The sequence below is a fragment of the Nicotiana tabacum genome, chromosome 21 (assembly GCF_000715075.1).
Source record: "Nicotiana tabacum cultivar K326 chromosome 21, ASM71507v2, whole genome shotgun sequence".
Lineage (NCBI taxonomy): Eukaryota > Viridiplantae > Streptophyta > Magnoliopsida > Solanales > Solanaceae > Nicotiana > Nicotiana tabacum.
In genome coordinates this window covers 10837319-10851882 of record NC_134100.1, presented here as the reverse complement: position 1 = coordinate 10851882, position 14564 = coordinate 10837319, and the positions used below count along the sequence as shown (strand labels likewise).

Below are 14564 nucleotides of genomic sequence, written 5' to 3'. Positions count from 1 at the left end.
TCCCGCGTATACAGAGGACCTAGGGACCACTGATGATCCCATGCAGACGGACACAGCTTAAGGAGTTCCCATATCCTTTCCTTATACTTTTTGGTGCTTATTTGTTTAGTTGGCATTCGGGACAATGCCAACTTTTATTTGAGGGGGTGCGCCCTACATTTCTGGATGACTGTATATATTGTTACATTTTATGTCTTTTTGATTTTCATCTTTGGTCTGTATATAATTTTACGTTTAGTTACTTTTATCACACTTTTTATCTTTCATTTGGTATGTATATAAAGTTACATTATTGTATATGTTCATCCCCATTGTATATTCAAATCCCCTATTGTACACATTCATTCTATTTTCTATTTTCGTAAAAAAAACCGTTTTTAGTTCGTTAGATAGGCTCGTAGCTTTTTGTTTTATTTTTGGAGCTTTCAATAAGCCTTTGGTTTTCTTAATGCCATGGTTCTTTCCAAAGGTGGAGTATTGTGTGAGCCGGGTGGCTCTTCCCGATGATAGATGGCGTGACAACCTTCTTAAGGGTTTGAGTCCGTTTTTGTTTCTATTTTTGGTAGCTTGTAGTTAAGGTTTCCTCAAGCAAAGCTTCACTTGGGCCTAACACAGTTGCCTTTGATCCCATGGTCAAAGACAAGTCGTTGTGTTTAGGATGGTGAAAGTCGTGACCTTGAGACTCTTGTGTTGACCAAACAATTATCATGTGGTCTTTCGGGACCATTGTGTGCTCAAATCGTGTCTAAGGTTGTTGTGGGTCCCCGACTCTATGTCTTTAACAATCCTTGAGCTTGTGTGGTAAGAAATTGAATTGTGAGTTCAAGTTCTGAGCCAATGGTCTAGAACTTACCCTAAATGTCTTTTGAGGGGAAATCTTAAGTGAAATTTGGCTTGAGAATTGATTATAGGCTCTCCTTGATCCAAATGATAGTTGAACAATTCCATAGCCCACCAATGATATACTCCCTAGTTAACCCTTTTGAGCCTTTTACCTTTTTATTTCAAGAACCAATACTATCAGCCTATATCCATTCTAAAATATACCCTCTTTCGGCACCCGATCTTCCCTTGAGCAATGGCAAAATTCTATGTTTGGGGGGAGAAATGAGAGAAGGAACAAGTGGTAAAAGGTACTAAAGCGAAGAAAAGGAAGGCAATGAAAAAGAAAAGAAAAGAAAAGAAAAAGACAAAAAGAAAGCCCAATGTGAAAAAGAATAAAAAGGGATTCAAAAAAAACAAAAGAGAAAAAGGTGTGGAAAAAGTTGAAAAGGAGAAACGCTTTGAACTACAATAAAAAGAGTGACATTACGTCTCTCTAACCCCTTAAAAAGAAGTGAGATACTCAAAGAGTCAAGAGAATTGTGCCAAATGATTCAAAAGAAGTGCTTAAGGGAAGATGGAACCCATTTAGACCAAATTTTTCCTACCCTGAACCAAAAGCCTTCACATTGACTCCTCAAAAACCTTATATGATCTTGAGTTGAAGGACGCTTACATTAGTGGATACTTACATGAGGGGCAAGCATATGATACTTAGAGCTGGACTTGTGACTTTTCCTTGAGAGAGATTAGTGAATTCCCATTAACCTTCGTTTGTGTGCTAATACTCTAAAAGGTGAGGTTTGCTTAGGGAGAGTTGAGGATGTGTGAGTTTGGGTTCCACAATGGCCAAAGTGAATGTAGAGAGTTCTTTGATGTAATGAGTCAACTCTGGATGCTCTTGTGTCACACTTGATCCATAGTTTTTCAAAGTTTAAATGTTGTTAATGATTCATTCGTATTGAGGGCAGTTGTTAGTCCCAATTGATGCTTGTTGAGGTTATTTTAGGATAGTTGGAAATACTTGGATTTTCCTTTAGGGGATGGGTCTTATTTTGTTTGCTTGAGGACAAGCAAAGGCTTAAGTTTGGGGGAGTTGATAAGTAGAGATTTTAATGAGTTTTATGCTCCTTCTTGCTTATGCTTTGATTATAAATCGTTACAAAATAGTGCCAAAAGGCTCATAAGTTGTGCTTGATTGCAGGTTTGATCGACAAAGTGATGAAATGTCAAAGATCAGCTCAAACGGAGTGAAACCTACTCAAGTATCAAAGACAAAGTAAATTGAGGGCAAACAAGCCTAGTGCGGACCGCACAAAATGGAATGTGACCGCACTAGGTGATTTAGAGAGATGGCAAGATCAGGATTCAAGCAACGCGGCCGCAGTCCGCACTGCGCGACCCGCGGTGAATGTTCCACGGCCGCACTGCCCTTTTGTGCGGTCCACGGAAGAGGTATTCAGAGAGATGACAAAAACCAGGACTCAGGCAATGCGGCCGCAGTCCACAATGAGCGGTCCACGGTGAAGGTTCCGCGGCCGCACTGCCATCTTGTGCGGTGCGGGGAAGAGATATTCAGAGAGATGGAAAATTCTAACGCAGTTCGCAGTCATTGTAGTGCGGACAGCGACAGCTGCCTCAATGGCCGCGGTCCATTTTACGCGATCCGCAGAGCCCAAGTTAGAGAACCCAGAATTAAAGTCCAAGAACCTAGCGCGGCCGCGGTCCATTTTACGCGGCCTGCGTTGACCTCATAGGGGTATTTTTGTCCAGTTTTTCCAGCCTAGTATAAATAGAACAATTTATCATTTTTAGGTTATTCAGATATATCCAGAACTTAGCTGCACTCGTGGGAACTTCATCTATAGCCATTTTTGGCATCTTAGCTTCAAGTTAACAATAGATTCTTATATTTTCATTTAGAATTTAATTAATATGCCTTGTTCTTCATCTATTTCTCTATTTTCTTCTTCAAGCATGAGTAGTTAAACCCATTAGCTTGGGTTGTGGCTCAACCCTAGTGTGGATAATTGATGGGTGTTGTCATTTATTGTTAGATTGACTGTGGGTATTTGTTATTTGGGTCAATTTTATGGTTTAATCTATGAATTGGTGGTTGCAAAGACTGGTTTGTGCTAAGTTGACTTGGCTCTTCGTGAGAAAGAGAGCCCAAGTCTCCAAAATTGACCCAACAAGGAATTGAGATGGACTCAAGAGAACTGATAGTCCCAATTAAAGGGTTAAACTTCGAGAGATTAATTACCCCACTTGAACCCTAGTTGCTTGAGCTAATTTGCCTACCTGTTTGGTTTCGAGAGAGTCAATTGGGAAAAATCACTCTCTCTACCAAGAGGTGTGAGAGAGGTAAAATTGTGCAACGGTTATAGCATAAGCCCCAATTATGTCAATCGAACTTTAGTACCTTCTACCCGTCAATTATCCACCTAGGTAATGTCACGACCCTAGTGCCTTCTTTCCATCAAATACAACTTAACAATTTCCTCATAGCATAATCTAGTTTCAATTAATAGCTTGGTAATAGTAGTTTATAATCTAAAAACCCAAAAATGTATGAAAGTGACATTTGGAACAAATACACACTTCTAGTATAGATAGATACTCGATTGCATTCCTAGCTCCCTATGGAAATCGATCTCGACTCTCATATAGGGTAAAAGTTATTACGACCCCCTCTTCCTACTTTTTAGTAGTGTGGAGTTTGAAGCGATCAGCAATCCTCGATCCTTTTATGATTTTGCATTCCAGCTCCACTATTCCTCGCTCCAGATATTCCAGTTTCCTGTTGGAAGTGACTGCCATCTCTTTCCATTCTTCAATCAAACTCACATTCCTTTCATGTATTTCCCGATGCTCATTCTCAGAGTCGTGGACCCTCTTTCGCAGCCTGTTGTATTTGACTTGAGCCTCAGCTTCCTCGTCTATGATCCTATTCCATCGACCAGTTCCTGGCATCACCATCCCCTTCAGATTGTCTTCCAACCATGCTGGGTAGAGAGGCTCACACCCTGCATGATACCTATCTGGCTCGACGGTATTCTTTTCCACAATGATTTTGCAGTGCCACATGTGCTGGGCTTGGCACTTGTAAGGGACGTCATCGTCTTGAAAGTCTACCCTGAAATGGTTTATCTTGGAAACCTTGGGTACAACCTGTTTCATGCCTACTTGCCTCATAACTCGGATAGGGACATAAGGGTATATCCCTCTCAACCCAATCAGCACCAAGTGTGGAGCGTCTCTGGATCTGATGATGAATTCGTCTATCGCGAACCATTCAAACATCCATTGCACTTGTTTATTGGTTAGATTGTTGAAGAACTCTACCCATTCTTTGGCATTTTCTAGCTGAGCAAATCTGCCTGGAATGTAAGTCATCCGCTTGGGTTGATGGAAGGCAATATGGTCGTTCCAAGCCCTTCGCAGAAATTTTTGGCGTTAATGACCCTTTTGAAAATGTTCTAACAACCACAATTGCAGCAACAACTTACAACCCTCGAAATGCTTGACCCCTTTTTGGCAGCGCTCAGAGCCCTGTAGATGTCGGCTATGATCATGGGGACTATAATGTATGTCTGTCCATTGATCCCTTCCATCAAAGTTTTGGCGACCATGGCAAACCTAGTGTGGATTCGTTCCTTTTTCATTGGGAACACTATCAAGCCCAAGAAGCATACAATGAACACGAACACTCTGTGATGGATGTGACCTAGAGAAGTAAGAGAAATCTCATCATAGTAGGTATGGTAGGACTTGCTATGGCCATACCTCTCATACAAATATTCGAAGTGTATGTAAGATTCCTTCAGGCTTACCAGGTCAGCATTCTTCTTCAATCCCATCATCTTTAAGAACTATATACCGGCATGGTTTTCCGGCACCAATAATCTGGGACTATCCCAAGTCAATCCCGCAAGCCCTCCAATTTCTTCTAGAAGTGGTGTCATTTCTATGTCGTCGAAACGGAACACAGACCTCTCACTGTCCCAGAACAAAGTGGCAGCCTCGATCAACTTGTTGTTTGGCTCAATGTCTAGTAGGGAAGGCAAGTTACCCAGGTACTTCCTTACATGTTTCTTGTCGCTTGAGGAAAGATTCTCCCACCAATCTAGCAGCAATGGTGGAATGTTGCTAACCATACCAAATCTGGGGACCTCGTGCCTCATTTTCTGCAAAACAAAAAGGTTAGGCCTTTCCCCCCACCAGACTCGACTATTTATACATTCAAGATTAGCATATTGGCATTTAGTTCTCCAAATTAATGCGCATAGCGTGGTTGTGTCTGTTGGGATTATGGAAACCCCGGTGGACTTTGGATAAGGCTCATCTTAAAGGATTATTATGTGGACAACATAACAGATCCGACTAGGTTTTACCATGATGCATGCAAAATTTTGATCAGAGTAAGGTTACTATGGGGTTTTAGACTGGTACCCTCAAGCGGACAACTTGAGGGGGAAAGGCACGGAACCGTTGAATGCACCGCTGATCGATTGATTTTACCGCAAATAAGCCTTTCCAAATTTACGGGTAATAAATTGGAAGAGCGCAACAACTTATTAAACATTGCTATAGAATTTGATACGCACTAGTGGCATATGATGTGGAGCATGATTTATGCAGCAACTAATAGCATATAGTCAGGTATTTGCACGTAGGAAAAAAATACAATATTTAAATAATTGAAATACAATTACAGAAAAGGAAAATAAAGAGACAAGTCAGTTTCAGGAATAAAGAATCATAAATGCTTAAAATAGGAAGTTAACTTCAAATAAGGGCAAAGGGGTCAAGATAGAGCATGCTTGGACTGATTCAAAAAAATAAGTTCATTATGGTATGATCCTAAGATATCCCCAGCAGAGTTGTCATGCTGTCGCGCCCCCTTTTTCCCTCCGCGAACAGAAGTCCGGGTTTCGACGTTTATGGGGGAAATAACTCGTTTTCTTTTGGGAATTAGGTATTTGAAGAGTCGACACCTAACAGATTATGGTGTGTTAGGGCACCTAGAGCGATTAACTCTTGGATTGGTTTGCATTACCAGAGATTTCGGGTAAGGGCTCAAGATAACCTTGAGGGGAAGGTGTTAGGCACCCCTCTCGGTCCACAACGGTGGGTCCCGGCCGAACTTATACATATGAACTAGTCCATTAACAAATAAATAGATTTAAACACATAATTACAAATAAGAGAAGGTTTCGGACATTACATGACTCAAATAATGAGAAAAAGGAAAGGCTTAAACAAATTGTATACACATGGAAAGTAAAGGGAATTTGGGAAGGAGGGGTCCTAGGTTGGTTAGCCTACAGGATCACCCCATGCAATATCCGGTAAACACTCCTCAATGAGGGGCTACACGTGAAATTAGCGTGTGGTCATCATATCCATATCTACCCTTCCCACCCCTTAGCAGTTATTAAGTGAATGTTATTTAGCAATCTCTATGTGTGCTGTTACCCGTCCCTTCTTAATAGTCCTGGAGGAAATTAGGACCTCTACATATAGGTAGTTCTAGATAGACCTCTAAGGTTTAAAGGAGAAAACACTAAAGCGATAAGCAAGAAAACATAGGACTTTAGCAAATAAAAGCAGGAAGGAGCAAATAAGAGGCTCAGGTTTACCTCCGCAGATAATGCATGTAAACAACACGACTCAAACATAAACAAGGGCAGTATTATTAAATAGGATCCTAAGACATGATGTCTAAGTAAGTATCAGAACACAAGAGACATACTCATTTATTTATTTTTAAACTTAGAAGTAGGGGCCTAATCAGTTTGCCTACTGATTTTAAGCCTGCTAACCATTAAGCAGTAAACGCAAAGAGGCAGTTTCCAGTTTTATAAGAAGTTTGACTACTTAAGGCTTGCCTAGGCATGAGATAATGCACAATCGTTACCAGAAGTATTAAAACATTGTAGGAGATATTTTACCTAAAGCATGTTGTTCTAAGTTTTACAAGATACAGAATTATTACCAATTTTACTTAAACAGGATAATTAGACGTGAGACTGTTTTATACCCTTTTTTATGCATCAGTAGTTTAACTAGGTGTGACTGAGCGAGTATGAACGAGATCCTAAACATGGTATCTAATGTGCACATATAAGGTTCAGAATGGTTTATATGAAGAATTCTTAAAGAAGGATTTCTAAATGCACAGCAGGTTACATCATGATTTCAAAATATGCATAAGTAACAGTTTATTTTAATGTTGTCGTTTATCCTAGAAACAAGATTTCTAAGTGATAATAAGGATGTCAAAATGAGATGCTGAAAACAGTATACATGAAACCTAGGAGCATGGTATCTAATGCATTATATGTTTTGCATGTATTGGTCCTAAACATGAATTCTAATGCACATATAGAAAAATATAAACCTAAAGTATGTTTTCTACCCTTTGATAACATGCATAGCTACCCTCCCCTTTTTCACTAGCCAACCCTAATATTCGTTTACAATGAATATTACAAACCAACATTGAGTGAATTACATTAATAGATAAAGAAAAATAAGAAGTTACATTATAGGGAGCCTGCAAGTAGGCCCAGATTTCCAAAACCTCAACTGCTCAGATTGTTGCATAGCCTTTCTCAATATCCGGATGTATCAGAGTTCCCTAAGGACCTCAACGGATCCCGGGCAGTGCTCACACCCAGATTTCACAACCATATTTGAGTAAGTGTAGTGTGGAAGGGCCAACTCTAATGCATTAGAGTTCAGAGGGATCTCATAGGGATCTCTAAGCAGTCACACATTAGAGGGGCAGAACTTAGGGATCTAAGAATAGAGTGAGAATGCTTGACATATTTTTGAAAAAAGGTTTAAGTAGGAAAACAATTTGAAAAGAGACTTGAAATAGTTTTGTAAAACAACAAAGGAGTTATTCAATAAGACAATTTTGAAAAGAGTAGGGCAATCAACAAACAACACACCAACCTCAGAACCAAAACAGGTTCAGCATCACAATAGAACAAAGAACCAAGATAGGTTTAGCACCACAAGCCTTTACACGAGGGTAAATGGGAATTGAGGATAGGTAAAGCACATAATAGTAAACACATAGCAGGAAGAAGTCTTTGGAATTGGTACAGATATGCTCAGAAACACAGATTAGACATAGTCAATCAGCAATGCTTAAGGGGTTCAGTATAGGATCAACATAATTTAAAATCAATCCCAGAATCATACAAGTTTAGGAGTGCAGACTACTTTACAATGAGATTCATACCAGAAACCAGATAGCGCAAGATCACATGGAGACAAACTATATAGAGGGGGGGTAACATGTTCATACTAATCCTAAGGAAGGGGAATACATAACATGCTAATAATGTAAACATATCAACTACAGGTTTCACAATAAAACCATAAGTAAAAGCAGACTAGAAACATGATGAATTGAAGTAATAAAAGGACCATATCATTTTTGGAACTTGAATTGAAATCGGAACATACCAGTAAAGAAGGTAGTAAACACAAAGTGAGGAGCAAGAGAGTAGAGTAATTAGCCTTGGCTTGCGACGGCTGACTTAGAACAATAGCAAGTAACCAGAGAAAAGAGAGCAGAAGAGAGTTTTTGTGTGAGAGAGAGTTGTTGAACCAATGTGTTCATGTCTTTGTGCTAATGAAAGAGTAAGGTACTTATAGTTTGAAAACAGGTAAAAAAATAAGGCAAGAATCATAGTTCAGCAGTATTTATGGAACTATATACTAATTAGAATCAAATCAGTATAAGTACTTCCTTTAATTAAGGAGTTAAATTTAAATGGTAACAGGCAAATACTAAATAAGGAAGGAAATCACATAAGGCTGAATATAACAAATAAGAAAATATTTTTAGCATAGTACAAGTACACAACATGTAATAGAGACTAGGTTCAGTAGATTCTAATCAAGGAAAATACTTAAGAATCAGTTGACAGCATGCTCGACTATAGATTAAGGTAAGAAAGTATCTTAAAGGTTAAAATCAGTAGAGAATATCACAAGAAATCAGTGAAGGATCAGTCACAGAGATTCAAAAATAGAAAATAGTACTGATTTAGAAGAAATTGACACAAATTTATGAGAACAAGCGGAATAAACACATAATTGGCAAGAATCAGAAACTCTAATAAGCCAAATAGGGTAAAATCACACAAAATTAGGGATTCACATAGAGCATAGCATGAATTAATAGAATAAACATGACATAGGTGGAAGAAGTAAAAGTCAGAGACACTAATGAACAAAATAGGATAAAACCACAGAGAATCATAAGGCTCATGAGAAACAAGCACATATACAGATTAAGCGAACATATTATCACAAAACAGACTCAGAATCCAGGATTAAAACCAAGAAACTTAGGGTTTTCAACATAATAACTCAGATGAAAAGAGAAAACTCAAATAAATATTTAAACATAGTGAAAATCATAGATTAATACTAAAATCAGAAGAAAAAAAACCATTTTGAAAAGGGGTTAAGAAACCCTGGTTTGAAGATGAAGAGTCGTTTTAGAAAGGTCGGAAAATCTTTAAGGAAAATAGCAAAATAACTCAAAATATACCCAGATCTATTACAGATCTAAGAAAACAAGAGCTAATAGTTAGGGTTTCAGATAGATAACCCAAAGAGAAAGAATATCGGCCTAGAAACCAAAGGTTCTAGCCGGAGATGGAAGGATCTTACTCGGACAGGCCAAGATTGGCCTGAGAATGACATAAAAAACCATAGGGGTGAGTTGAACCGCCTCTGGTTCCTTTGAGGACCTCAAGGTAGCAGTAACCCGTCGTAGGAAGAAGCCATGAGGGTTGGGATGGTGGTGAGACCACTATAGTTACCGGCAAGTCGACAGCCGGTGAGAGCTTTAGGTTTTAGCAAAGAGAATTTGAGAGGTGAGGGGAGAGTGTAATGGAAGAGTGAAAGAGAGAAATGAGGGGGTAGGGGGGTAGCCTCTAAGGTTAATTAAGGAAAGGGGAGATCTGGACCGTTAATTAAAATTGATCAACAGTCCAGATTAGACAAGGGATTGGGTTAGATAGGATAAGGTATTGGGCTTGGGTTATTTGGGTCGTTTTAATTGGGTTGGGTCTGATTTAATTAGGCTATAATTGAAATGAAAGTGGCTATTTATAAAATACCCAATGTAAATTAATTAAAATAATTTACAAAAATAGCTGTTAATCATAAAAATAAATTTCATACGTATAAAATAATTTAAAAAGTTTATTTAGTATTTAAAAAATATACATGATTAATTTCTGGATGAAAATAGTACAAAATCATATGATTGGGCTATAATTGCAAAGTTATTGCAATTATAGCCAAAAGGTGCCAATTTGGCTAATTATGAAATAGTTTGGTCTTAATAGGACCAAAAATAATACATTACATCAAGAAATGCTTTTGAAATCATTTGTGAGGTAATTTTGTAATTATTTCTTGGAAATAAAATGCTGGATAAATTAATAAAAATATAGGAGAATTGTGGAAAAATATCAATTGCTAATCAATGCATGATTTTGAAGACATATATGCAATTTGAAATATTTTTTGGGAAAAATTGGGTATCAACAACCTCTTTGGACCATTACTTCAACAGTCAGTTAGATACACATTTAGTGCTTCCTTCGGTGCTCCACTTATTGTCGAGTTGTTCGATCTTGAGTTGTTGGACTCACTTATCCAAGTTAGAGCCTCTTCGACAGATAGAGGACTCTAGTCTCGGCATGTTTAGGCATGATTTTAGCACATGTACTTCTTCATTTCTTTCTTATTCAGGTTATCTTTATATAGATCAATTTTACTAAAATAATTTATGCAAAAATAATACCTCACCCTAGTAGTGATTTCAGATGGAAAAAGATGCACATAACATGCACATTACTCATTTGTTAACTTCTTTAAGGACTAAAATCTCATATTTATTTTATTGTTGTTAAAAAAGCTCATCAAGTAACATTAATCTCTCTAGTATGCCCCAAAATTCTCTTAATATAATATTTTTAATAAGATTTATTTACATTGAAATATATCTATGCCCTGGTCGTGGAGGATGAGCTAATGTAGATTTAATTTTTTCTCCTTTAGCCTGTGTTAAATTATTTGCTGGACATATGAGTGTTCAATGTTAGTATTATCCAACTAACTATTATTAGCATGTGTTATGTATTGAAATAGGAAATATCAGAATATATAGTTTTAAATCTTTTGTGCTTCATATTACATGTTACATTTAAATAAGTTACAATCTTGCAGGTGATTCCCATTATATTGAGTGAGATCATTATTGGAAATTCACCAAATTGGATTTCCCTTGCTTATAACTCCATGGTGCTATAACGAAGTACTAGCACGAAAGCGCTAAACATGGAAGCATCTCACAACTTTCGTGATGGTTGGAGATGGTCCTTTTCTAGTAGTGAGTTTTTGGCTTTGTCACTTCTTATACTGTCTTTCTTTCTTTTTTAGCGAGACCCCGAGGTTTCTCATTAAGAAAGGGCGTATGGAGGAGGCAAAAGCGTCCCTTAAGATGTTGAAGAAATGTGGAGCAGAAGCAGAGATGTAGATGTTGGCAAGCATGATGAAAAATGAAGGCAAGAGGAAAAGGAAGAAACTGTCACACTCGCCCACTTTACTGCTTAACATAGTGGCTCAAATTTACCAGCAAGTGTTGGGCTTTGACTCAATACTATTCTTTGGAACATTACTTTTGTAGTCAGCTAGATACACTTATAATGCCTCCTTCGTCGCTTCGCTCATTGTCGGAGTTGTTCGAGCTTGAGTTGCTGGACTCACTTATCCGAGTTACAACATTTTCAGACCGATGGAGGACTCTAGTCTTGGCATCTTTAGACAAGATTTTAGCACACATACTTCTTCATTTCTTTCTTATTTAGGTTTTCTTTATATAAATCGATTTAACTATAATAATACACAAAAATTATTCCTCACCCTAGTGGTGCTTTCAAATGGAAAAAGATGCACATAACATGTATATGAATCATTTGTTAACTTTTTTATGGACTAAAATGTCATATTTATTTTACTGTTGTGAACAAACTCATCAAGTAATATTAATCTCTCTAGTATACACATAAATTCTCTAAATATAATATTCGTAATAAAATTTATTTACTTTGAAATATATCCATGCATTGGCCGTGGAGAATGAGTTAATGTAGGTTTATTCTCTTCTCCTTTGGCTTGTGCCAAATTAGTTGCTGGAAATATGAGTGTTCAAAGTTAGTATTATCCAGCGAACCATTATTAGCATTTGCTATGTTGTAAAATAGGAAATATCAAAATATATAATTTTAAATTTTTTGTGCTTTATATTGCATGTCACACTTAAATAAGTTACAATCTTGCAGGTGATTCCCATTATATTGAGTGAGATCAATGGTGGAAAGGCACAAAAGTGGATTTTCCTTGCTTATAACTCCACGGTGTTATGAGGAAGTACTAGGACGAAAGCAGTAAACATGGCAGCATCTCACAACTTCTGTTATGGTTGGAGATGGTCCATTGCCAGTAGTGAGTTTTTGGATTTACCACTTCTTATACTATCTTTCTTTCTTAGTGAGACCCCAAGGTTTCTCATTAAGAAAGGGCGTATAGAGGATGAAAAAGCATCCCTTAAGATGTATAGGAAATGTGGAGCAGAAGCACAACTAGAGATGTTAGCAGGCGTGATGGAAAATGAAGGCAAGAGGAAAAGGAAGAAACTGTCGCACTCGCCCATTTTACTGCTTAACATAGTGGCTCAAAATTTTCAGCAAGTTTTGGGCTTAGACTCTATACTATTCTTTGGACCATTACTTCAACAGTCAGCTAGATACACCTATAGTGCTTCCTTCGGCGCTCCGCTTTTTGTCGGAGTTGTTCGAGCTTGAGTTGTTGGACTCACTTATCCAAGTTAGATCCTCTTCGGCAGACAGAGGACTCTAGTCTCGGCATTTTTAGGCATGATTTTAGCACATGTACTTTTTAATTTCTTTCTTATTTAGGTTTTCTTTATATAGATCAATTTTACTAAAATAATTTTGGCAAAAATAATACCTCTCCCTAGTAGTGTTTTCGGATGGAAAAAGATGCACATAACATGCACTTGACTCATTTGTTAACTTCTTTAAGGACTAAAATCTCATATTTATTTTATTGTTGTAAAAGAAAACCTATCAAGTAACATTAATCTCTCAAGTATTAGCATAAGTTTCCTTAATATAATATTCGTAACAAGATTTATTTACTTTTAAATATATTTATGCCCTGATCGTGGAGGATGAGTTAATGTAGGTTTAATCTTTTTCTACTTTGACTTGTGCCAAATTAGTTGCTGGAAATATGAGTGTTCAAGTTTAGTATTATCCAACTAACCATTATTAGCATTTGCTAAGTTGTGAAATAGGAAATATCAGAATATATAGTTTTAAATCTTTTGTGCTTGATTTGCATGTCTCATTTAAACAAGTTACAATCTTGCAGGTGATTCCCATTATATTTGGTGAGATCAATGTTGGAAAGGCACCAAAGTAGATTTTCCTTACTTATAGTTCCATGGTGCTATGGGAAGTACTAGCATGAAAACAATAAACATGGTAGCATCTCACAACTTCTGTCATGGTCAGAGATGGTCCTTTGCTAGTAGTGAGTTTTTGGCTTTGCCACTTCTTGTACTGTCTTTATTCCATAGTGAGACCCGAGGTTTCTCATTAAGAAAGGATGTATCTAGGAGTAAAAAGCGTCCCTTAAGATGTTGAGGAAATGTGGAGCAGAAGCAGAGTTATAGATGTTTGCATACAAGATGGAAAATGAAGGCAAGAGGAAAAGGAAGAAATTGTCACACTCGCCCATTTTACTGCTTAACATAGTGGCTCAAATTCTCCTGCAAGTGTTGGGCTTAGACTCAATAATATTCTTTGGACCATTACTTTTACAGTCAGCTAAATATACCTACAATGCCTCCTTTATCGCTCCGCTGAATGCTAGAGTTGTTGGTCTTACTTATCCGAATTACAGTTTCTTTTGCAGACGGAGGACTCCAGTCTCGGCATGTTTAGGCATGATTTTAGCATAGGTACTTATTCATTTCTTTCTTATTTGGGTTTTCTTTATGTAGATCAATTTTACTAAAATAATTTACGCTAAAATAATACCTCACCCTTGTAGTGCTTTCAGATGAAAAAAGATTCACATAACATGCACACGACTCATTTGTTAACTTTTTTACGGACTAAAATCTCATATTTATTTTATTGTTGTGAAGAAATTTCATCAAGTAACATTTATCTTTAGTATTCACATAAATTCTCTTAATATAATATTGTAATAAAATTTATTTACTTCGAAATATATCCATGCCTTGGTCGTGAAGGATGAGTTAATGTAGGTTTAATCTTTTCTCCTTTGGCTTGTGCCAAATTAGTTGCTGGAAATATGAGTGTTCAATTTTAATAATATCCAACGAGCCATTATTAGCATTTTCTATGTTGTGAAATATGAAATATCATAATATATAGTTTTAAATCTTTTGTGCATGTCGCACTTAAATAAGTTACAATCTTGCAGGTGATTCCTATTATATTGAGTGAGATAAATGTTGGAAAGACACCAAATTTCCCTTGCTTATAACTCAATGGTAATATGGGGAAGTACTGGCACGAAAGCAATAAACATGGCAGCATCTCGCAACTTCAGTTATAGTTGGAGATGGTCCTTTGCCAGTAGTT

At 37.2% G+C, this 14564-nt stretch overlaps 1 protein-coding gene across 1 annotated transcript; it reads left to right on the top strand.

Annotated features, from left to right (window-relative positions):
- The first annotated feature begins 12317 nt into the window (after window positions 1–12317).
- Window positions 12318–12728, top strand: LOC107826523 (sugar transport protein 7-like). The gene has a single exon (XM_016653515.1). It carries the CDS (start codon window positions 12318–12320, stop codon window positions 12726–12728), a length of 411 nt encoding a protein of 136 aa, XP_016509001.1.
- The last annotated feature ends 1836 nt before the right edge of the window (window positions 12729–14564 follow it).